Here is a 26,385-nt window from a genome sequence, read left to right as displayed (position 1 = left end):
ATGTGTTACATTCTAGCTTGCTTACTTTCTTTTTCACTAGGAGCTAATTCACTCCATAAAAGCAGGGCTGTCTTGCCCACTTCTGTGTCATTAGCATCCAGAATAGCAGCTGACTCAGAGCTGGTATATTTGTTGATTGACTAAATGATGCAGTTTTCCCCCCATGCTGTCACTACGCCACTTTATGGATAATGGTTTAACCTAGAGTTCTTTATTAGAATTTGAGTTTAAAATTCATCCAAAAACTGAAACACATTGTGTGTGTGTGTGTGTGTGTGTGTGTGTGTGTGTGTGTGTGTGTGTGTATTATATGTTACTTTCAGGTTTGTATGAGGTTTTGTGTATCTTTTTTTTTTTTAATCATCTTTGAATTGTAGCTACAACATGAAATGTTAGAACTGTGGTCCAATTAAAATAGTCTTCATAGAAGAATCTTATCAAACTCATTAATAGTAGTAGTGATGATAAAGATCATAATAACAGTAATAATTAGGCACTATTTACTGAACACTTATTAAGTGTAAGAGTTGGGCTGAATTCTTCGTGTGTCTTGTTTAATCCTCAGCACAGCTCTGTGAGGTTGGCATTATTGTTATCTGGCAGGAAGAGAAATGGGTTCAGAGAGGACTCTCTGTGCCCAGGTGTAGTGCACTTTACTTTTTACCTCCAGTGCCAGCATGACTTTTCAGCATCCCAAAAAATGATAAAAAAAAAAATTTTAGAGGACTACCATAATAAAATTTCAGCATAAAGGAAGTTATACTTAATAAGCTTCAGATAGTCTATAAGTATTTAAGAGACAAGCATTAGTTATAATCTTCTTAAACTTAAATAAAATATCAGTTGAAGTTAGAATTAATGCCAAAAAGCTATCAACAGTAGAAACACATTCTATTTGATATAAACTCTTGTCCAATTTTTAAATGACCCATACAATATAAACATAAAACTCTCCAGAGCTATGGTCTTAATATTAGCATGAAAGGATTACAAAAACCCCCTCCTTATTTGACAAGCAAATTCCTATGTGATCTGACCCCTACCTGCCCACACAGCTTTATCTCCCAAATTACAAGTCCCCCAGCCCTCTTGAACGTGTTTTGTTCCCACAGTTCTGAAAATCTTGGGTCTCATTAACACAGTGCACTATTCTGAGTGTCCTCATTGTGAGTTATTCTCCACGCTGCAGCTAGTTACCCTTTTAAAACACACAGCAGATCACCTTGCTTCCATGAGAGAACCCAGTCAGTGGTAGTGCCTGATCTAGTCAGAGTAAAGTCCAGTTCCTGCCCCTGGCCACAGGCCCCAGCCCTTCCCTCCCCTGTGCCTCACTTTCCCACACACTTCACCCCAGCGGCCATGCTTCATCTCTACCCAAGATCATTACACGTCCCCTGAAACACTCTATTTCCTTCAGATTTTGACTAAATAGTTCTTTCAACTGACTATGCCCCTTTTTGTTTTATTTCTGTACATACCTTCCCTCAGGCTAACATAGAAGTTTGGTTTAAAAGCCTCTTTCAGCAAATGAAGCAAATGTTATGGGACTACTGTAGTTAAGGATACATTACTGCCAATTCTGTCTAATTGTGGCTCCCCCAAAAAACAAGATTTGTCAGGAATAAATAGTCATTTTTCTAGTTGAGAATTGATTTTCTGTAACTCCCTAAATGACAGTTTTTAGCATGATATTTATGGCCTTGCTCTCATCTGTTGTGTATTAACATTTTATTTGTCGTCTATTAATGTTTCTGAATTCGTTGGTACCTAATATGATTCCCGCTTTGAAATTATAAGTCTCGGCTTGTTTTTGCACAGTGCCCGGGTGGAAGGTTTAAGTCCACGTTCAGGACACGGCGCCAGCTTCTCTGTGAGGGGTAGTTGTCACGTTGCGGATTTACCAACAAAGTCTTCTGCAAGCACATCTGTGAAGGAAACTGTAAGAAAACTGGTGTCGAATTTAAGGTAAAGATATTTGCTAGCATATTTCCATTTGCTTTGTGGCACTTTCTAAGCCGTGACGACTCCTTGTCTTTTTTTTTTTCTCCCCCAGTAGAGTGGTAAAGTTATCAAGAAGATTCAGTAGAATGACTGTATGATTTGTCTCCTAACTATGCTGCTACAGATACACCATGGGATTAAATGTCTCTTGAAATAGAACTACAGTTGCTAACTGCCTGTGTCATGCAGTCTGTCACGTGGTCTGGCAGTATGGGGGATGTTAGTTCTCTCCTGGATGTTATGAAGAATTCTTACTGAATTTCTTCCTCCCTTTCTCCGTTCCTTCATCTTTCATTTTTTATTTCTTTTGTTATTGCCTGATGAAGACCCTCATGACATTTGTAATGGCCTTCTGGAAAGTCTCCTTTTGTAGCTTTAGATAAGGAACTTATCAAGGGAAATTGAGTTTTGCTTTCTGGTTCAGTGTAGAATGTGAACATTTGTGGGCAGGGTAAATGAGGGACTTAGACATCTGAATCTCATTTCTCAAAGGGTACAGAGAGAAATGGGATAAAGTCCAGGATTCAGAATTTTTCCAGCTAGGGACCTATGATGGGAGGCTTTACAATCAAGCCAAAGAAGTTAGTATACGGAAGAGTGCTCTAAAATATGTAACATAGGGAGGGAAGGGGGCGGGAGCAGGAACACCACAGAATTAGTGGAACTAGTTGGTTTGGTTAGGGTTCATAGCCTAGAGTGGCCTGCCTTGTAAAGTAAGAGGCTTTCGGGTAAGGCAAACACAACACATGTCCTGGCTAGAATAGTATTTTCCATGAGGACAGTGACTTTGACTTTCTGATCGATGAATGACTGCAAAAACTTCCTGAGGAAGAGAGTTGGCAAAGAATGGAATTAGAGAGTTGGCAAAGAGAAAGGTAGTGGTGGGGCATCCATATAGGGAGCTACAACTTCGACTCAGGCCCAGGCTTTGGTCTTGTGTGTGAAAGGAGACTGCAAACCACTCTAAGACTTGAACTCAATTCTGCAATAGTCGTAGGCTTTATGGAAATTTCTGCAGCAACATCCAGGGTGGGGCTCTGCATACACGGGCATGAAGGTCACCCCTATCCCTTAGAAACACTCTCCTAGCATCTGTCCTGCCCTAGGAGAAAAGAGGAGGAACTCTTGGTTATATAGTAGACAGATCTGCTTGGACTTCGCATTGCGGCACATCTTCACTAATGATACCAGGGATCCAGAGATAAGTTGTTGGCCAAGAAATGAAGCCAGAGTACTACCTTTATGAACACTTAAGTTATTTTTGCTTGTTTGTGTGTGTGTTACTGATCGTATATATTTAATGTGAGATACATATCTTTTTTACTAACATATAATGCATTATTTGCCCTAGAGGTATAGGTCTGTGAATCATCAGGCTTAAACATTTCACAGCACCCATCATAGCACATACCCTCCCCAGTGTCCATCACCCAGTCACCCTATCCCTACCCCCAACCCCCCAGCAACCCTCAGTTTGTTTCCTGAGATTAAGAGTCTCTCATGGTTTGTCTCTCTTCTGATCCCATCTTGTTTCTTTTTTCCTTTCCTACCCCCCCACAATCTCCCACCCTGCCTCTCAAATTCCTCATATCAGAGAGATCACATGATAATTGTCTTTCTCTGATTGACTTATTTCGCTCAGCATAATACTGTCTAGTTCCATCCACATCATTGCAAATGGCAAGATTTCATTTCTTTTGATAGCTGCATAGTATTGCATTGTGTATATATATATATGTATACCACGTCTTCTTTATCCATTCATCTGTTGATGGACATCTAGGCTCTTTCCATTGTTTGGCTGTTGTGGACATTGCTGCTATAAACATTTGGGTGCACGAGCCCCTTTGAATCACTACGTTTGTATCTTTAGGGTAAATACCAGTTGAACACTTAAGTTTTGACCACTAAATCTGCTTGGCACCTGAGCTGGAAGGCCTCCATTAGCCTGGTAATGGGATGGAAGCAGTCCAGGTGTTGTACAGATATTACAAGGTTGAAAAAGGCCACTTGTCCAGTGACCTGGATGGTCAGTCAGTCTTACACTGTCATGGTCTATGGTACAGTCCCTCAAGAATGAAATTCTCCAACCAGTTCTGTCAGCATTTGTCCAGAAGTAATATGTAAGCTCTGCAATTTTGAAGTTGGTTAGCCATAAATTTGAATCCTGGTTTGTTCCATCCTGGTTCCAACATTCAGGCATGTCAACTGAGCACTAAGACTGGGTGGTATGTAATAAATTATATATAGGAATGTGTCTGTATATATCAGTAAATGTGTGCATGTAACTAAAAATGTATGAAGATGAGCACATGTCCAATGATTGGCTTATTATTTCTTGATAATAATAGCTATCATTTTTGAGCTTTACTATATTTTAGGCTCACCCAAGTATCTTGTATATATTAGCTCCTTACTCCCACAAATTTACGAGGTTGAGATTATTCTTGAGGAAACGGAAGCTTAGAGAAACTAACACACTCAAAGTCACAATTACACAACAACTAGGACAGGGCTGGGTTTAAACCTTGGCTCCCTGATTTGTCATCTTGTACTCTTCACCATTGTATACACACAGACACAGGTGCATATACAGGTGCATATACATATACATGCAGAAATATGTATATGTATGTATATACACGTAAGTGTGTGTATGTGTACATGTACACATTTTATCACACACACACACACACCCTTCACAGCTCTCCACACTGAGATCTGTTTGCGTTGGAACAGAGTTTGGGTGTGCCACTGTGTTTCATCTTTCTCCTTATTTTTTTCCTTGGTTCATCTTTGTTCTGCATTTAAGTATATCATTACTATTAATTTTAATGTTACATGTGATCAAAAAGGGGATAATGTGATTGAGTGTACTAAGACTTTGAAGTACATTCGCTTCTATAATTAGGCATCCCTAGAAAATTAAAATTTCCCAGAAACCATCTCCCTAATGAACATGTAGAATCTTTGGTGCTTGAAATCATCATGCTATTATCAACTGAACACTCTGAAAGCCAAATGTATTAATAAATCAGCTCTCAGTACCAGCTTGAATTTTTTTGTGGTGATTGTTTTACAAAAATATTAAGTGGGAAAAGAATTGTGCAGAACACAAAGCTTAACTGGAACAAAATGAGTTATTCGTTTATCAATCTTCTCTTTTGCCTTTAGCAGCATGTAGTATGTTTTCTCACATTTCACTAGTTCTTGTCTTCTTTGTTTTTCTTACCCCCTGTACTGTGCTATTCTGTATCTGGTCCACGTGTTATTCCTTGTGTTAACTAGACTTCACATGTCTCGGGGCATGAGGATTGTGGCGGATTGTGTAGAATGTGGAGGGTTCCATGTGCTTTACAGTGACCATTCCTCACCAGATTTGCCTTCCTTGTCACCCGCCAAAGAGTCGTTGGAGCCTTTCCCTCCACATGGTGCAGTCTGGACCTGACCTCATCCTTATCCCTTTCCACAATGCCACAGAGTCTGGACACTTCTTTTTATTACATATTAATGGAATAAATTAAGAAAAATACTAGTTTTCATTGTCCCTTTCCATTACTTGATTATGCTCAGTTTAGTGTTTTTGGACTTATATTACTTTTTGTTTTATGTGTATTAGTTTATTTAATCCCCAAATATAGTAACATCTTTGAAAACAGGTTGGATTTTCCATACCGTGTCTAGCATGTATTAGTAGGTATTCAAAGAATACTTTTTTTTCTTAGCCTCCATGCCAGTATAGACCCCACTGCAAGGCTTGAACTCATGATCTTGAGACCAAGACCTGAGCTGAAATCAGGAGTCTGACTCTTAATCGATTAAGCCACCCAAGGGCTCCTCAAAAAATACTTTTAATAAAGTTGAGAGGGATTAATGAAAAATGCAGTGAATATTATTGCTGATATTAAAATATTTTCAGATTATGGGGATGACTGAGTTGTGTTAAGTCAGAGGTAGATGAGCTAAACTGAGATCCAGACTGTTAAATTGTATCATATGGTCCTAATATTGGAGTATTAAATCTCAAGTCACACTCAATAGTAATGAGAATAATACATATTTATTATGCACTTCTTGTGTGCCAGGCACTGCCCTAAGGACTTTGCAAATGGTAACTCAATTAAACCTTTCAACAGCCCTGTAAATAAACTTTTATTATTCCCATTTTACAGAAGAGAAAATTGAGATCTGTAGAAGTTGAGTAATTTGCCCACCATTACACCATTACCACTTAGGTGGTAGAGCTAGAATTTCAATCCTGGCAGTCTCATAGTCCTAGCTTTGAATTGCTAATCCTAGGATGCCTTATTTCAGTTCATTGCTGTGTATGTAAACTTGATAATAAGGCAGACTTCATTTATTTCAACTCTTTATGAAAACATGCTTTTTGTTAGCTTAAATTTCAAAAGTATGAAAAATAAGTTTGTAAAAGGACGTCCCTCATTACTGGTGGCTGCCAGTTACCGAAGCAAGAGAAAAGCCCACAAAAGTAAATATACTAGCAATTGAGGTCTGTCAAAAGAATGTGATCTGATTCCTGGTTTTAGGAAATGAAGCTATGCCATTTCTGTTCATCTTCATCTTTCTCTTTCACTGGGTTGGAGAAGAGAGATTTAATCTACCTCAAGTAAGAGGTTCTTTTTCTTAGCCAAGACCAAGTTTATTAACTAGGTTACTTTTTAAAAACAGCAGCTGGATGACCAGGTACTTCTGTGTTTCCTTTCTCATGTCTAGAGAGAATAGAGCTGTATTAACCCAAGTAAAAGATTTTTCTTAAGAAAAAAATTGCTCTGTTGAGGAGGGAATAGGACTGGGGAGTAAAAGGGCACTTGGATGGCTCAGTCGGTTAAGCATCTGCCTTTGGCTCAGGTCATGATCCTAGAGTACCAGGATCGAGTCCCTCATCAGGCTCTCCGCTCAGTGGGGAGTCTGCTTATCTCTCTGACCTGGCCCCTTCTGGTGCTCTTGCTCTCTCTCAAATAAATAAATAAAATCTTAAAAGAAAAAAAAAAAAAAGGACTGGGGAGTGAAAAGGAAATGACCCTCAGCAGCAACATTTCAAAGCTGGGCCATCACAGATGGAAACAGCGCTGACTCAGGGTTGTGGCTCACCTGGTTGACCTCTTTAAAAACTTGCAGATCAGACTTGCAGATCTGGGTACGGATTTTATAGGAATTCAGCTGAGATGGGCATCCTAGCCAAGGACCTCCTAGGATCCTGGATGCAAGTAGCAGCTCTGGAAAATCTTGAGGCTATTTCTTTCTTAAAGTCCTGAGAAGAGAGACAGTGTTAAACGAAGACATTGTCCTGATATTATTACTAAGTCTGAGGACAGAGCTGTGAGTAGATGGTCCAGGGGAAGAAGGGCTATTCCTGTGGGACAAAGGTCCTGTTGAAAAGGTGGCATTTGGTTCACGAGTTTCCCCACATGCCCAGTATCTGTCTGTCTCAGTGGCCACTGGCGAACAGACACCATTTTGTTCCTGCATCTCAGTGCTGAGCACCTCCTGGCCCATCTCCTGGCCTCACCTTCCATGGATAAGAGGATCATTGTGTCCTAAGGGAAACCTGAAGTTCGATGAGTTCAGAGAAGTTGATACACCCTCAGGAATGAAAGAATATCCCAGCAGGGAATACCAGTCAAGAAAGGGGCTTAAGACAATAGATGAAGAAATTTTCTAAGAGTTCTTCACTATGTTCAGACCCTGCTTCTGTCATTTTGGGGGTCTTACAGTTTCATAACAGCATCTAACAGTTTTTCTGAATTAATCTTTGAGGAAAAGGAAGAGGTCTGTGTGTGTGTACTTGGGAGACCGAAGGAGCTGTATAATTTGTCCTCTGTCTTATCTGGTCTAATGGGACAGAATCCCCAAGGGAAAAGCTAATTATCAGCAGCCTGGAAAGGAGAGTCAAAGGCAGAAAGCAGGGACCATGGAGGGAAAGAGAAAAAGCAGGGCACCTGCTAGGGGTTGGGGGGGTTGGGGGGGTTTAGTCATCAGGAAACCAGAGAGGCTCAAAGTAAGAATAACTCCTCAACTGAGGAGTTTCCATAAAGATTACATGAAGTTATGTTTATCAAGCATATAGTAGCACTTGGCACATTTCTAGCACTTTATAAAGAGTGGTTGAATGTGACGGGGGGCTCACTATTGCCAGAAAATACTTGTCCCCGGCCTCACATGCCTCCATCCCCTACCCCACAGCTGGTTAACTCCTCCTCCTTCGGGGCTCCCTGTGATGGTGAGGGCCTCTCACCTCGGTGCCCACGGCACTGCATTCCCATTCTCATCCCGGTGCTTATCACACCATCCTAGAAAAGCTCGCTTCCCTGTCTGCATTCCCCATGAGTCTGAATTCTGTGAAATAAGAACGTATGGGTTTCTAGAATGGGGCAGATGCCAGGCTCTGGCAGGGGCCACCAGGTAAAAGCTGTGTGGTTAGTGGGGTTCAGGGGATATCTGGGGGACTCTTGAGCTTGAGGGTATTGAGAAAATAAAACATGGCAGAAGCTATAAAACTTTTATATAAAGTTCTGTTTTATTCTAAAATGGTATCTAGCTTTAGAAATATTAGCATGTATGTGTGAGAAATTATTTAGACAATAGACGAAGTGTGGTATAAGTTCTGATGCAGAGATTGCCAAGGTTGAGAATAATTCAGAACTAATCCAAAACTTTTTTCTCCCATGCCTGCCCCTTCTTCCTCTCCCAGTTCCAACCCAGTGCTACCATCACTTGAAATTTGCTTTTCTGGAAGCCCCTCCTCAGAAGATTGCTGATTTGCTCTCAGTCTAAACCCAGAAGTGTTTATACCCACCATGACAAGGACTGGTACTCAGGAGAGGCTCAAACCCTGTGTTGGGAGAAGGGAGGCTGGATTTTGGGGTGGGGGGGCTGCTTTGTGTAAAAGATCACCTACCTTCTGCCCTACCAAACCAACCCTAGTGGTGACCTTAGGTCCCCTTCCTCAGGGCACCACTTGTAGCTTTGTTCTGCATCCCATCTGATTTCTGCTCATCTCAAATACCCAGAACCCACTGACCTTCTTACTAACTGGGCGAATGATTCTGAGGACCGTGTGTGTGTGTGTGTGTGTGTGTGTGTGTGTGTGTGTGTGTGTGTGTTTGACGTTTTGCACTGCTGAGGATTTTTAACATTTGGATTGAATTTTGAAACTATAAATGAATATTAAAACATCATATTCTTAAAAAACTAGAACGTAAATTATGTAAGGAACAGCTATTTTATCTTTTGTGTGCCATATCATTTTACAACTGAAAAGTTTTATAAATCCCTTGGATAATATACATGAGGTTCTTAGGCCCCCTTCAACACAAAAACACTCTATATACTTTTAAGATAGAGTAGCTATAAATTTCTAGACTTCGCATTCTCCCAGGAATGAAATATGCATCATCTGGGTGACTAATCCTAGAAAAGCTGTCACCCTGCAAAGGCGGGCGCTACTGCCTCTTGGCAAAATGAAGCACCTGTCAGAACAATGGCCAGTTACTATTTGGAAAGAACAGGGTCCACATGTGATTCCTAAGAGTAGTTGCAGAGCCCTGGATGAAGGGAATTACCCTGGAGAATTGAGTTCTTTGGTTTCCGTAGGGGAACGAAAAAGTCAGGAGACAGTGTCTTTCCTCCAAGATCTTTGCAATGCTAAGTTTTCTTCAAGGAGGACACTCAAGTAGGTACAGTGCTTTCCTGGACTGCTTGATTATGGATGGGCATTGTGAGCCCTGCCTTCCTTCCTTCCTCTCTCTCACTCTCTTCCTCTCCCTCTCATCCTTTTTCTTGCTTCCTTCCTCCCTCCCTGTCCCTTCCTCTTCCTTCCCTTCCCTTCCCTTCTCCTTCCCCTTCCCCTTTTCCCTTCCCCTTCCCCCCCTCCCTTCCCTTCCTTTCCTTTCCTTTCTTCCTACTTTCTTTCTTTTTTAAATACACTTTTAATTTTAAGGTAAGTGTAGGTTCACAGGCAGTTAGAAGAAATAACAGAGATGTCCTGTATCCTTTACCTACTTTCTCCCAGTGGTAACACTATCATAAGATGTTGGCATTGATACAGTCAAGATATAGAACAAGTGCCATCACCGTGAGGATTCTTCTGGTTGCCTTTTTATAGCCATGCCCACTTCCTTTCCCCCCCAGTCTATGCTTTTTGAGGAGGACTCTGATGACAGTGCTAAAAACAATTTGGTGGGCTTGAATGTTCATCTCTGGCAAGTGTTTAACCCCTAGCAGTTCTGACAGGTGAGCACTGCATCCCCGTTCCCGGTATCTCACCATCTCCACTCTGCTCATATTCCTAGGGAGATTCTTCTGTACTTTTTCCCTGAGTATCAACTACCATCAGAATTTGGCTACACATCTGTCGAGGAATTTGTGGCCAGTTTTGAGGTAAGCTGACTTTACTGGAACTTGGAGGGCATGACAGAATAGCCTGAACTTAATCTTCATTGCAGACACATGGTAAAGTGTTACTGGGAAGAGGACATAGAATGGTGTAAGGGAATGAAGATGGGGATCTTTGTACCAAATGGATGACTCGGGATGAAAACTGCATTTAAAACCAGTGTAGCCAAGGTTCTGATGAACTTGTAGAAGATCTTACAGACCGAGAACAGAGAGTTGCAGAAATTAAAAGAAACAGGACATGGTCCCTGACTTCCCTCCATAACACCAAAAATAGAGTTTCTGTTGCTTGGATACATTTCCTCAGCCACCCTTTATGGGGGGCTGAGGTGAGGTTTGGGTGGATCAACCACGTCAGGTGTGCAGAGCTCTAGTCTTACTAAAATCACTAACATATCATAGGGAGAGATGGGGAAAATTCTATTTACCAAATCTCCTTTCAGAGGTAGTGCCATATATGATTAGAAGGAAGACTTGGTCCAGCTATCTGGGCTCATTTGGGTTGTCCCCAGGCCGCTAAGTTACTGCAGGGTATGGTGAGGCTGAGTGAGCTGTGCAGGCCTGAGGCTTCCAGAAGCTGCTCCCTGGAGCTCAGAAGAACCTTGGGGTATGGGAGGGTGGGAGGATGCTTTCTCTGCCTTCATGCACAGCATTGCTTATGGAAAGGATGGATATACATGGAAAGCTATTAGTGAAAAGAGCACCAAATAATTTGACAGAGGTGCCATATGCCTTAATAAGATCCTGGGAAGAAACCCTTAATTTTCTAATGTATAACTATTGTTTCTGCTCCCTCACCTCATCCTCCTCCCCACCCCACCCCCAGCCCCCGCCAGGTTTCTGACTCTGGTACTTCACTGGGACTGTCTCATGAGGCCACCAGTGACCACTGAGCACACAAATGCAGTGGTCACTCTTATCTGACCTCTGACAGACCAACCCAGTTGGCCACTTTTTTCTTCTTAAACCACTTTCTTTGTGTCATTTCCACAAAAACACACTTAGCATTTTGTTGCTTTTCTTCCTCCCATCTTTTCTGCTGGCAACTTAGTTCCTTCTCTGTTTGGTTTCTAAATGTTGGCACATCTGAGGGCCCATTCCTGGGCCCTTTTCTTCTTTCTGTTAAGTGCTATTTCTGGGTGACCTTGATGAGTCTATGACTTTAAATACTATCCCATATGCCAGTGACTACCCAGTCTCTTTCCGTGATATTCCCATTTAGGAGATCCAGACTCCAACCACCTCCTTGACTTCCTCTTGAATAATCTTTGCCATTTACTTTTCCTTCTCCTTTTTTTCTTCTGTAATTGTTTAACCATGTTGTTTATTAATTATGTAAACTGCCTTACTCTCTTTTTGGAATAAGGTGAGGTATACTTTAGTTGATTAATTTAATTAGACCCAAGCTTAAAAGACCCACAATACCAGTGTTGGCCAGTTCTAGGCTTTGATGGTTTTTTATATTAGATACTTCTCATGTTAGAACTCCGTTGTAAACAGCTCATTCTCTAAAAGTTAATATCCTGTTCCATTATCATTTACAAAACAGCTGGAGCAATGCCCAGAGCAGACAAACAGAAAGCTGAGAATGTGCTTCAACCAGGTAAGCTTTTTTTTTTTTTAATATAAATGTAGTCATTTATATTCTAAATGATCCCATATTCCAAAGGAGAAATAATATACATTTCCAAATGTTAGGTTTGGAAGGAAATCAAATTTGCATTCTCTTATCAAGACTAAGATTAATGTGTAGCATATCAAATGTCACAAACCAACATCTTTTTGAATTTGAAAATGCAAATGTTTCCACAGCAGAAAGCTCATGAAACACTGGGAGTAGGACTATATTTTGAACAGAATACATGAAGTTTGCTGTCTTTAAAAAATAGATTAAGTCCTTGAGACACTGGACTAAACCAGAAATCATTTGCATATTAGAGTTTTTAATTATTTTGGACAATTTGATATCTCTAGGGTTTGCTTGTTGTTGTTTTGGTTTGTTTTTTGTTTTTTAAGATCCTGTCAACAGTTTTTTAAGTTTATGATTTTTCCATTACAAAAGTAGTTATAAAAACAATACTACTAAAAGTACTTATGCTTATAGCCATCTTCTGGAAAACTGTCATAATGACATGCAAACCTTAAAGACTACGAGGTGCATGTTGACCCCTGGAATCATGGGAAGCAGAAACAGAAGGAAAGGCACTGCCTCATCTCTTTTGTAGGGAATGGAATAGATTTGAATATTCTTGTTTCATAAGTGAAATAGAATTACGAAGTAAGTTCCTGAAGACATATGACCAGACAAACTTGAGATGTAGATCAGAGCCTAAACCAGACTCCTCCTTAGAAAGGCTGCCTCACAAAGTATTTGGAGTGTAGGATGTGCCTAAATTTCACACTCTTGTCGATATATTTGCCTCTGATGGTTCTGAGTGAATGCCTACCGGACTGTGATAAACAGCTGGAAATGAAGGTTTCCCATCATTGTTCAAATGAAGAGCGAGTTTATTTTCTGAATAATGTCTGTTGAAAAGGAGTCGCTGAACATTTTCAGGCTGAAGATGTGCTTGGCCACATTTCCTAACTAGATTGCAGGACAAAGTTTTCATTCAATTTATTTTTGATCCTGTTTCTAGCTCTGTATTATTTTAATCCATGAATGTAAAGCAGGGATTGGTCAAGAGCCAGTAGAGGTAGGCACTAGCCTAGGCCTTTTATATAAGCCAGTACCTCATTAACCCTCACAACCCCCGGAGGTCAATGCCACTATCTTTATGTTAGCCATGAGGAATGAGAGAGTCAGCAAGGTACTAGTCCAGTTTGTGATGCAAGTGAGTAACAGATTCAGGATTGGAACCCAGATTTGTCCCACTCCAAGCTTGTTCTCTGCATCACTGTCTTCCATCTCACCCTTGTCCAGGCTGTCCTCCTTCATCCTGTGACAGGGTCTGCATGTGTTAATTGCCATATGTATACCACAGCTTCTGAGCCTTTTGGTGTAAAAGATTTATTGTTTACTTACTTAGAGACCTTGATGTTGCATGATGAGATGCATATGGGGGGGGTGCTGCTGACAGTGGAATATGGGAGTGGTGCATGGTGGGCGGGTTGTTTAGTGTCCTACCAAGAATTGTCCCAACTGGAGGTCTATGGCAGCCAGCTCCAAGAGTTACCAGTAAGGCTCCTGGATCTTCCCAGAGATCTTCATTTAGTGGTTAGGGATCTCTGACTTAAATATTTAACATCATGAAACTTAGACATTTGCAAAGAATTAGTTTGTCACAGACCTTAGTTCATCCAGGCTTATGTGTGTCTTTCACGTCTGTTTCTAAATGATATTTTTCTGCTATCTATATGATCAGTAATGGAGCCACATTGTTGTTGGGTTTTAGAGACCAGACTGAATAAGGTAAGTATTTACGCAGGTGAACAGTGTTAGCAGAAATGATGAGTAGAATCCTCTTAATGTTTAGGGCAAGTGGGATTCAAAGAATCAAAGCAAGATGAACAGTCAGGAGACCGGGACCTCCTGTTGAAACAGAGATGTTGCAAGCAAAATACAGAACAATTGTGATCATGACTTCCCCATTATGAAACTGCTTGGTCTTGAGGACTTTATTATTGATTGGTAGTTTTAAGTGGGTGGTTGTAAAAACTATTATAATCATTTTTTGAAATCCAAGGACAGATCTATGCAACTTGATTTAAGCTGTGTACTTTTAAAAAAGATAGCTACATCAAAGCACAGAGGACCCTTGATAAGTCACAGATGTCTTTGGTCACCTTGCCCTGGTTAGTTGTTAGTAGTAGTTAGTAGTAGATGGTTTATGAGCACATAGGTAATCGTACACAACTTGGCCAGAACCACCATCTTTATTCTTTCCTCTCATAAACCATATGCCCCATCCGAAATGGAATTGCTCCAGTCTACCCAAATAGCCTTTCCCCAGGGCACTCTTGTCTACTCTCCCAGTCTGCAGTTGGCCTATTGAAATCCTGCCCACCCGGTGTTGGGTCTGGTCCATGCCACCTTCCACTTCAGGTCTTCCTCAGTCTGTCCCTGTGAATTTAATCTTGATTTTCTGTGTTCTGAGAGAAACTTAAAACTCTTTTAGCATTAATTAATTTTTTTGCCTTGTATTGTAGTTGTCTCTTGTATTTTATTTTCCCCTTAACTAGATCATAGAATCCTCAAAGTTAGCAATTCTCTCTTCTCAAACTCTGTATCCTACCAGCATTCAATCAGTACCTTTCACTGCATCTAGACCCTACCATTTGTACACTAAATCAAGTTTGATTGTTTCTGCTGGCCCACATAAACACTCCCATGTCACGTACCTAAAAGGAGAGTACAAAATCTACAGATCTCGTAAGCCAGCCTTCCTTTGTGCTAACTTGTTAGGATTCTGGAGCTCCAGAGCTGCTAGAACTCTGACTTTTTAAATTCAAGGCGGAAAATTAAAATCTCAGTAAAATGTCCTTTCTTTCAAATCCTAATTCTGTTCTGAATTAATGGAGTTTGGAAAGGTTCCATTTTTGATCTGCCTCAAATACCTCTACAAGAGTAGGTTTAACCAGCAGAACTAAGCCCTCTCATCTTGTTACAATTCTCTACTTCTCCTAATTAAAACGTTAATACAACCGGAAGTCCTTTTACATTGGGCCTTGAAAGTTCTCAGAATTGTTACCTTTTATAGAAACCTCCTGAAAATGTTAGTTTAGAAAGGGAGAAGAATAAATCAGGAAGCTGGATGGCTGGTGGTATTTGAAGGAAATATAGTTTGCTTGGTTACAAAACCGAACTTTGAGAGACTAAGTATGACCTTGAATGCAGTGTGCTATATAAACATTCCTAATGTTGTACTGTACAAACAGTGTTATCTTCTGAACTTTTTATTGTGAAGTAATTCTAGGTACATGGGAAATTATAGAATAGTAGAGGGGTCTCAGGTACCTTTCCATTTTTCCCAATGCTTATGTCTTACATAGTGGTATAATTATAGTAGAATATCAAAACCACAAAATTGAAGTTGGTGAAATATGTGTCTCATTTTATCCATGTATGTGGATTTGTGGTAACCACCATGAAAACCAGGATCCAGACTCCCACTGCCGCAGAGATCTCCCGGTTCTCTCCTTTAAAGTCACACTGCACACACACACACACACACAAGCACCCTAACCCCAAGCAGATGCTCATCTGTTCTCTATCTCTATCATTTTGCCCGTTCAGTCATGCTATAGAAATGGATTCATATAGTATGTGTCACTTTCTGATCATCTGTGTTCACGTAGCATACCACCCTTCACATCCATTCAAGTGTTATCAGTAGTATGTTCCTTTTATTGCTGATAAGCATTTCGGATTTCTTTCTAATTTTACTTGGTTTGTTTTCTTACTACTACCGCTTTTATCAAAAAGTTGGGGCGCCTTTCCAAACTCAGTGGGTTGGGGCCTCTGCCTTCAGCTCAGGTCATCGTCCCAGGGTCCTGGGATCGAGCCCCCATCGGGCTCTCTGCCTATCGTATCGGGGAGCCTGCTTCCTCCTCTCTCTCTCTGCCTGCCTCTCCGCCTACTTGTGATCTCTGTCAAATAAATAAATAAAATCTTTAAAAAAAAAAAAAAAAAGTGTTCCCTGGCTCCTATTCAGATGGCAAAAGCCATGAAGTTCTAAAGCTCTGAATACCAAGAACTCTGCGTGACTGGTGACATCTGAGCCACCTGGGACCCTGTCCTCCTTATTCTGGCTGAGTTGAAATATTGACCCAACTCCACCTTCTGGCCGTGGGGTACGGCACTCCCTGGAGTTAACTAAAGCCCCCACAGTTGACGTTTCCTTCTAGAGAAAAGACAGATAACAGAGCATAATGTAAATGACATAGTTGTAGATACTAAACATGTAAATAAACATAAAATAATTGCGCAGGGCCCGAGGTGGGGGGGGGGGTGGACCATGAGGTGTGTGTTGGGGAAGAGATAACCTATTTCAGATGCAGTGAGCAAGGGGTACCTGAGCCGTGTTTCAGCGCAGACCTGAGGCAAGCAGTGATTCTTATGGAGGCTGGGCTTGAACTCACTGAACAGAGAGAGCAGCAAGGGTGAGGGGCCTGAGGCGGGAATGAGCTCGGTGTTTTCCTGGAAGGGTGAGGCCTGCAACTCAGCCAATAAGCACAGGCAGAGGCAGGCCAAGGATTTCAGCACTACGTTAATTCTTGGTGTCCCCCCACAAGTGTCCAGGCAGTTTGAGACTCTAAAAATCTAAGATTTCTTTACAGGGCAATCCACAAATCTCACAATTAAGTTTCACCATTAATGGAATACATTGTGTGTGTGTGTGTGTGTGTGTGTGTATGTGTATGTGTATGAATACACACATATAAGTGAGTGTTTGCCACTGTGGAGTGGTATTTGGGCCCTTGCTCCCAAATACTGCTCTTAATTAACAGCACACGAAAAGCATAAATAGGGACACCTGGGTGGCTCAGTTGGTTAAGCAGCTGCCCTCAGCTCAGGTCATGACCTCAGGGTCCTGGGATGGAGTCCCACAGGGGCCGGTCTCAGTAGGGAGTCTGCTTCTCCCTCTTCCTCTGCTCCTCCCCCCTCTAAAATAAATAAATAAATAAATACCTTGTTTTTAAAAAAGAAAAGCATAAATAATTGGAAGGTAAGTTACTGATATTAATCCATGTCAATTACTTTAAGTATTTTAATGATCTTTAACGGGGAATCCATACTCTAATGATAATCTGTGCCTCACTTGGGGCACCATGAACCTTCTCCCATAAGATGTGATATTTGCATGCTTGTATTATCTCATTCTATAGTTGATCTGGATCTTATGTATCTTCATATCACCTACTACAAAATTCAGTGCCTTGGTTTTAGGAGGAGGTTAGTTAATGTTAAGGAGAATTCAGTATATTTAAGGGGTTTTGTTTGTTTAAAGGATTTTATAGAAAGGAGAAATACACGAGGGCGGTGAGTACTTAAAGGGGCTAATGTAGACAGTGTCTGGGATGGGTCTGCAGTGAGTGTGGTGGAGGGGGTGGTGAGGAGGAGAAGGGTAAACCCAGAAGACAAATGAGACCACCTTACAGTTTTCCTGGGAGCCCCGTCATATCAGAACACAGAAATCTCCTCCTTACAGAAACCTTCAAATATGGATCAAAACAGGATTTGCTCTGTATCTCTTTTCTCAGAATATCCCCTGCCCTCTCCCAATGTTGACCCAAACAATTCACACCATTTTGAAATTGGAGCATTTGGCCTCTCCATTCCCTTTTCTACTTTGTGAGTGCCTCGTTCACCATATGAACTCTTGGGAAACAATCAAGACTCTTGAATTAGCAAGGGTCACGTATGTATATCAGTGACCATTCTCTGCATCAGGACAAGGAACCAAAAGAGAGGAACAGAACAGGAATTCTCTGATTGTAGCTTCTCTGCTTTTCAACTGCTACAGACATGAGTTCTAAATAACACACCATCATCTGCCAGCAGAGCCCTGCGTGGCCAGCCATTCTGTCATTGCCTGTGAGTTCCGGTGCTGTGGAGAGCTGCCCCCTTTGTGCCTTGCATACTCTGGTATCACTTGTGGGCAGACAGAGTCAACCATGACTGGATTCTTTTTCCCTTTCAAAGCAAGGTTGTCCAAGCTCACTTTGGTGTGCCTCTCCCATCCTCATAGTTAATAGAGTATTGGACGTTTTCCCTTCTCTCTCTCCATCTTCCATCACATGGCAAGTTCCTTCAGGGTGTCACTGTGTCTTAAATTTCGACCACCTGTAGTACACCTGTAGACCACCTGTAGTAGAGTTGACGCTTTGTACATATGTGCAGACCTGGAATATGAAATCACTTTCTGATATTAGGGGGAAAAGTAATACTTGAAAAATATACTAAAACTGTTTTTAAAAACATTCCCAGATCAAGAATGTTTGCATGGTCCAATATGAAAGAGAACTAAAGAGAAAAATGCAGTCCATTATCTATGATGCAAATCGAAGAGGAGTGGCTAATGAAGTATCTCTGGGACTATGTGAAGAAAAAAGAAAAATTACTGAAGATAAACTGAATAATCTTCGGGTAAAACTGACAGTACTATTGCAGAAACTCCAGCTGGTAAGTAACAAAATTTGAAGTAGTGGAAATATACTTTGTGGAGAGAGCACTGAGCTACTTCCTCTCCTGCCCTCATCATCCACTTATGGGCATCGGACAGGTCACTTTATGTAGCCCTTACTCTCCCTACAGGGATATTGAAATTGTAAATAAATAAACTTCGAAAGTACATATGAGAACATTTTTTAAAGGTCTGTTATTTTTTTCTCTTACAAAAATCAGAACCTTTGCTTGTGCTTTTGGTAGAGTTTAATGAGTGCTGTCCCCTCAATAGTGTATTTTCAGTAGGATTTTTTTTCTAATTTTATCAGACAGCAAAATATTTTAAATTTTATCTCAATACATAATTAAAAATGGACTCTTCTCATCTCCGAGGAGAGGTTAGAGAGGTCAGGAAACATTGTGTGAGTATGCTGTTCATCTTGTTTGGATACACGAACACATACAGAACAGGGCTCCTGTGATGGTTTGGGCTAATGAGGGAAGGTCCATCTTCTCTCTACAGCATACAGAAAATCAGGATGGAATACATAAAAAAATTAAAGTATGTATGGCCATGGTTGAAGAGTCTTTCCGTAGATGGCAGAAATAAATTGAGAAATCAACAGTGAGCCTAGGAAGTACATGGTGTTTTGTACTCAGCCATAGGCCCTGAGCCTGGAACAGGAGATAGGGCCTTCCTAGGCCTTGCAAGGTGAGAGGCCAGGAGCTGAGTGCCCCAAAGAGAGCCCTGACTGAATGGAGGGTTACCTTGCCCAGGAAGGGGGGACGGGGAGAGACCAGGAAATGCGCACACATCAGGATAGGACGTGATGAGCTTGGGCTTTGAAGCCAGGCCACCTGGGTTCCAGTCAGCTGTGAACATTGCAAGGTGGATCCATTCCTCCTTCACAAAATATACATCTTTTGGGTTCTTTGGGATTTCCCTTATATTATTAAATACAAAATGAAACTCAGAAAATATTTTTTGCTTAATTTAAGTATAGAGCCAAAAAAGATACTACCCCACCTCACCCCCCTCCTCCCCACTGTGGGTGGCCTAGGCAATAGTTCTTGTGGTTCTTGTGGCTGTAAAGGGTGGCAAATGTTTTTACGTGTGAAAGATCTGGAATGGAGCCTGGCACCGTGGTACAGTTTCAGCAATGATGGTTGTTTTACATACAAAAACTCGAGAGACCAAAGACATTTTATGTCATAAAAATCAAATACTACTCTCTATCAAAAAAGTTCATAAGGGGCATCTGGGTGGCTCAGTCAGTTAAGCATCTGCCTTTGGCCCAGGTCGTGATCCCAGGGTCCTGGGATCGAGCCTCGCTTTAGGCTCCCTGCTCGGCAGAGAGCCTGCTTCTCCCTCTCTCTCTCTCTCTGTTCATCTCCCCTCCTGCTTATGCCATCTCTCCCTCTCTCTCTCTCTCTCAAATGAATAAATATTTTAAAAAGTTCATAAAAATTATTGGTTTTCAAAATAATAAATCTATGTGTGGCGAGGAGAAAAACGTGAAAGAATAATGATTTACTCTTCTTTCTTTGCCAAACCCCTGGGTTTCCACACAGTAGCCAGAGGAATTCTACTAATTTGTTTTATTCATGAAGTTTGAAGGAGGCAAAGGGGCTTGAGCCCGCAGAATATATGAAATGCTTCGTCTGGTATCATTGGAGAGGTACTCAAAGGACTCCTTGCCCAAATAGATTTACTCTCCTCCTTGACTTGAAATTTCGATTTCCACTGCCTCTGATCACCAGAACAACTGTGCTGGCGTAGAGTAGACACAAGAGACGAGGTGGCCCCAAAGCTGAGGGACCCAGTAGGCCTATGAAGAGGCTGAGGGACCGAGCAGGCCATCCTGAAGTCCTGGAAGGAAGCCTGCTTTGCCAGGCATAGAGCAGAGCCAAAGGATTAGACTTGGCCTAACAGACGGAGGGCTGTCAGGGTCAGAAGGGGTCACATAGGGCATTCCTCAGGGCCAGGGACTGTTTGAAAATCTAGGTGAACATGACTATCAGGTTAGCTTATCTCTAGGGACGGGGCCCCAGTCCAAAGCTGGGACTCAGTATAGTCCAGCCTTGTCTGAAGCCTAGGGCAGAGGGACTGAGCACAGTTAATGGGACCAGGGGAGCCATGGAGAAGCTAGGAGGGTGGTGTCAGACACTGACTGGGAACAATCATAAAACTGGAATTGTTTCTGAAAGGTCCTTTCTAAAAAATTCTCTTATTCATCAGCCCAAGTTGGAGAGCAGGTTGAGCCCATGGTCGGCTTGAGGGAGTGAGATTTAAGTCTGTGAAGAGGGAGCATTTGTTCTGCTGTTCATGGATTAAGCAGCCCAGGGAAGGACAGTATGAAATTGCCCAAACAGAAAACTGGAGAAAAGGAGAGAAAAAGAGACAGATGAGGGCAGCAAGCCCAGGGCTGGGGGAAAAGATGTTGTAGAGGGAAGAGGAGTGACAGAGGAGTCAAAATCTTCTTACTCATCTGTTTTTCATATAAGGCTAAAGATTCATGAACTTTTGAGCCCCACATCAGACTCCTTGCTAAGTGGGGACTCTGTTTCTCCCTCTGCCTGCCACTCCTCCTGTTTGTGCATGCTCTCTTTTTCTCTCTCTGTCTCTCTGACAAATAAATAAAATCTTTAGAAGAATAAAAAAATATTTTAAAAATGGGGAGACGAGAGCCTATAACAGAGAAGGACAAGATGGAGGCAGGTGGCTTTAGGAATATGACAAGTAATTAAATAGAAGGAAAGTAGGGGCGCCTGGGTGGCTCAGTCATTAAGTGTCTGCCTTTGGCTCAGGTCATGATCCCGGGGTCCTGGGATCGAGCCCCACATTGGGCTCCCTGCTCAGCAGGAGTCCTGCTTCTCCCTCTCCCACTCCCTCTGCTTGTGTTGCCTCTCTCGCTGTCTCTCTCAATCTCTCTGTCAAATAAATAAAATGTTTTAAAAAATAAATAAAAATAAATAAATAGAAGGAAAGCCATTTGAGCTAACCTCCACTAAGGAAGGAAAAAAAAAAAATGATCCAAGTTCCTAACCGCTTGTGAACATAAAATGAGGTTAAAGGTGAAAACATATTAAAAGACGAAAGGCATTATTCCAGGGTGGGTTTTGGTGCTGCAGGAACCCTAGGGAAGATTGTTCCAAGGCCGCCTGGATTACAGGGGTGCAGCCTGCAGCTTCCCGGCCTGCTCTGATCCTTGATTCTCTTTTCCAGGGCAGTCCAGCAGGAGACCGGGAGCAGATTGACAGGTACTTAGAAGCTTTGCTTCAAGAAGATAATCCCCTTTTCCAGAACGCTTTAAATAAAGTGACTACAGATGCAGGACATGGTCTCCCTTTAGAAAGGAACGGAGAGTCAAAATCAGAAGTCAGAAAAGATAATCCCTTTTAAAAACGCTAATAAGACGAATATTCTTTTCAAAACGTGTTTCCCCTTGTACTCGTTAGTGTACGGTTTGTCCTGTTTAATCCTGAGGGGATTGTGAACTTTAGAAATAGAGACTGATTTACAATTGACACATTCGCAGTCCGGTTCCCTAACTCTTCTGTTGCGGCAGGAACTGTTCCCGGAGTTCTCCAGTTCCCACGTAAACTACTGAGAAAGACAGAGATGTCAGTTAGGCTTAAATTCTGTTTTCATTAGAAGACTATAATAACTAGGAAATAGTGGCTTTCAAAATCAGTGTACAAAGGACTACAGAATCACCTCCTCTTAAAACTTGTGTTGAAACGGAAAGGCCATGTGCCCCTTCTCCACGACAGCCAATACTCAGTAAGCAGAAAATAGAAATCCTCAAAAACTGGAAGATATAATTTATATGATAATTCTGTCGTTGAGTTGTAGAACAAGTACACGTCTTCTACTTATCATGTGAATGCATGTTACACATATGTAAGAATTGTTTTTGTATTTTCCTGAGTAACTGATTATTTTTATTTGTTTAGATGGTACCTGCCATTTTGGACAAAAGCAATAAAGCATTTTAATGTTTGTGGAATTGTATAATTTTAATTTTACATATATACACACAGTACAAAATCCAGAACGTGTGAGATGGGATATGGTGGGGAGTCTTCACCCCATTTGTCTGTAGACACTCAGTTACTCCTCTCCAGATGTGTGCTTTTACCTGTTACTCATGCATCCATCCAAAAACAGTGTACATAAAACCGTATAAGTCGTTATACAGGTATAAATACAAACGTTATGGCATCCAAAGGATTCTGTTGATTTTTGCAATTAATATACCTTCACAATCATTCCATATCAGCCTCCTTATCTTTCCCTGCTCCTTATTGTTCTATTCTGTGGACATACTAGAATTTCTTTCATTATTCTCTAATCGATGGTCCCTTAGATTTTTTTCCCATTCTTTTGGGTTTATATGTGCAGATCTCTGTAACTATGTTTATTTCACACTCGTGCAGGTATATGTTAAATAAATCCCAGAAGATGAATTGCTGGCTCAGAGGACATATACATTTTATTATTAATAGATAGTTCCCAGTAGTACTGCATAAAAATTTTGTTAATATACATTCCCACAGCAACATATGAATACCTGTTTCCTCACACCTTCAGCTACCCGGTGAATTATCAAACTATTTTTTATCTTGCTGACCCAAGTGGGTGAAAAGTGGCATATCCTTGTAGTTTTAATGTATATTTCCTATGCTGTATGTAAGATTGACATCTTTTCATGTTTAAAATGTATTTGAATTTTTCGGGACGCCTGGATCGCTCAGTTGGTTAAGCGGCTGCCTTCGGCTCAGGTCATGATCCCAGCGTCCTGGGATCGAGTCCCACATCAGGCTCCTTGCTTGGCAGGGAGCCTGCTTCTCCCTTTACCTCTACCTGAGCTCATTCTCTCTGACAAATAAATAAAATCTTAAAAAAATAAAATAAAATGTATTTGAATTTTTAAATTTGGCTTTTTCCCCATTTTTCTATTTGGTGGTATTTTTTTTTAAAGATTTTACGTATTTATTTGAGATAGCTGGGGCGGGGCAGGGGGAGCGTGTAAAGGGAGAGGGAGGAACAGACTCGCAGTTGGGCAGAGAGCTCAGCACAGGGATCAATCCCAGGCCCCTGGAATCATGACCTGAGCCGAAGGTAGATGCTTAACTGACTGAGCCACCCAGGTGACCTGGTGGTAAGTATTTTCTTACCAATTTATAGGAACTATTTTTATATTAGGGAAATTATGTTTTTTATATTATATGTGTTACAGCTATTTTCTTCTAATTTTTTATTGAAAAAAATTTATGGTGTTTTGAGCCATATGGGATTAAAAAATTGTGGGGGGGGGAATTTACTTTTCTTTATACTTTCTGGTTTTGAGTCATATTTAGAGAGGACATTCTAATGCTAAAACTATAAAGAAATTTTACTTTGTTATAATGACTTTAAACATTATATTGTTAAATCTTTGATTCATCTAGAATTTATTTTGGTGAAGGGAGTAAGCTAAAAATCTAACTGTTTGTGTTTCCAGATAGATACAGTATTGTCCCCAAACTATTCATCAAATAACCAGTCTCTTCCCCACTGATCTGCAGTGCCACAGTTACAGCATGTTAAATTCCTATTTACATTTGGGTCAAGTTCTTAAAAAAAAAAAATTATTAGTTTTCATTGATTGTTTCAACTTTTTTCATGTTGGACCCATGTTGTTTTGGTAGGGGTAGTCAATAATTTTATATTTCAGAACTTACTTTTGTATGTTTGCATATTTAATTCTTATCCAGACTTAGAATTAGCTGTTTCAGTCAATACTTACCCCTCAAACTTTATTTGCATTTTGTTTGGTGTGTGGTGGTGTAATAGATTAAGGTCAAATTGCCTTTTTTTAATTACCAAGTCTTTCTACCCAAGACCAAAATATGGTTTTCTGTAGTCTTTATGGGTGCCCTGTATTAGCATTTAAAATATTTCTTCAGATACAGCCAGCACATTCTAGTTAAATTTATTGTAATTTAGATTTATCTTTTGACCTTTTAGAAATGAAGTCTTTTTCCCATTATCTTATAGCAGGTTAATGTTTTATATAGCAAGATTCCTGAGTTTGGGATATCAATATTGTATCCAATATAAGAATCCTTTCACTATTTGTAATAGTTTTAAATATTTTTCTGTATCAGCAAGTAATCATTATGCAGATTAAAAAAAAAAAGGATCATTTACATGAAGAAACAGTTTCTGGATCTCAGGTCCTTGTATTCTTGATTTATCCAAAAATCTTCCTTCCATAAGGGATCTCCTTGGCCCCTTGAGAACTTCCATTACCTTTCTCTTCCGTCATCACCAGCCATTCTTTTCTTAATTTAAAAATTGGTAATTAATAAATGTTAATGGTGAAAAGAAGTCAGTGCCTCTGAGCATCCTTCTGGCGGACATATCAAAGGAGTCTGCATAGGGACTTCCCCAGAGAATGGTCTTTGAAGATCCTAACAGGATAGTTCTCATATTCCTACCAGGACTGATTCCCCATTAGCTCATCATCTTTCTTTATCCTCCATGTAAGGAATCTCATCTACTCTAATGGTTTCAAGTGATACTTCCAAATGAATGAGTTCCACATTTCTATAATCTTATTTAACACCTGTTATTTAACTGTAATTATGGATTCAAAATTCTTCTATTTGAAGTCTACATTGGTATGTTTGAAACAAAATTAATCCTATATATCCTAACCACCCCCTCCTCCTGTCAAGGTGCTTCATTTAAAGGGCTCCTGTTCTTAGGGAACCTGGGGTTTTATATAGGTAATCAGTTAGGACTAAGGAATAGGGACTAAGACAGAAACCAGACTTAGGAACTGAGTCAATATGAGAATTGGAGAAAAAATGGAGTAAGGTTAGGAGAGGAGAACCATGCTTGGGACCAGATGACCCCAGGTCAAAAATAAGGGAATTCTGTTAACTCCTACATATGGTTGGCAGCAAGATGGCTTGAGGACCACACAGGGCAATTCATTTCCATTTCTGGACCATGGATATAGTTTCCAGGTTCATTCACTCCGTTTTCAAGTCCTTTGTGATTGGGGCTTGACTCTCAGACAAGATTAGCTTGGGAACTGGAGTGGGACAAAACTGGCAGGTAGAAGGCATGGGTAGAAGTGGACTTAAGAGACAGAAAAGACAAGGAACAGCAAAAAAAAAAAAAAAAAAAAGAAAGAAAAGAAAAAAGGTCAAAACAATGATGACACAGCTTGATATGTCCCTTTATCTATAGACTGCACTTTTCTGCTTACTACATCTACATTTTTACTACTACTATTGTGGTTATCTTTCCCCATTTCCCTCTTCTGTACGTAGACCTCCTTTACATTTTAACAGTACTCAGAATGTGTAAATTTTCTGTGGTTTAAGATTTTTTTTGCCTAAATTTATCTTCACAATATTTAGGTATGAAAAGACAAAAATATTCTTGTTACTGTTTTACAGATAGGAACTCTAAGCCTCTAATGTTTCAGTGCAGTAAGTGCAAACAAAGCCTCGAGCCCAGGCTTCCTCATTGCAACTCAGAGTTCCTTCCATGAGACCCCACTCCGCACTGTAGGCATAATTTATGGCTGACAATATGGCAAAGATTACTCTTTCTAAAATATTGCCTCTGCCCTTCACAGAAAACTGTATCTCTGAATGGCAGTAAACGCAATCCCATCAGTCACAATAAATGACCTAGTCTTAAAACTGTACAGATGAGTTAATCTCACTGGCTTTCTATTCTTATTTAGCCTATAGCTGTAAGAGGTTTAGAGTCACTCTCTAAAGGCATATGTTAGCCTCCAGTTTTAGTGAAGAGTAAGGAACCAAATAGGTAGGGACCTTACATGAAAACAACCTGA

General features: G+C 40.7%; 1 protein-coding gene across 1 annotated transcript in view; it reads left to right on the top strand.

Annotated features, from left to right (window-relative positions):
- MORC1 (MORC family CW-type zinc finger 1) overlaps positions 1 to 21,926 on the top strand; it is a gene marked incomplete at both ends in the record, with an annotated part of 175,129 nt that extends 153,203 nt beyond the window's left edge. Inside the window, 5 exons of the mRNA XM_080799256.1 lie at positions 1,819 to 1,965; positions 10,314 to 10,401; positions 11,966 to 12,019; positions 18,347 to 18,541; positions 21,750 to 21,926. Of these exons, the coding sequence (XP_080655382.1) occupies positions 1,819 to 1,965; positions 10,314 to 10,401; positions 11,966 to 12,019; positions 18,347 to 18,541; positions 21,750 to 21,926 (661 nt within the window). The remainder of the gene's footprint in view (positions 1 to 1,818; positions 1,966 to 10,313; positions 10,402 to 11,965; positions 12,020 to 18,346; positions 18,542 to 21,749) is intronic.
- Positions 21,927 to 26,385: the final 4,459 nt, after the last annotated feature.

Source organism: Martes martes (assembly GCF_963455335.1).
Source record: "Martes martes genome assembly, chromosome: 1".
Taxonomy (NCBI): Eukaryota; Metazoa; Chordata; class Mammalia; order Carnivora; family Mustelidae; genus Martes; species Martes martes.
The sequence above is the reverse complement of the archived record's forward strand: the minus strand, read 5'-3'. Positions and strand labels throughout refer to the sequence as shown.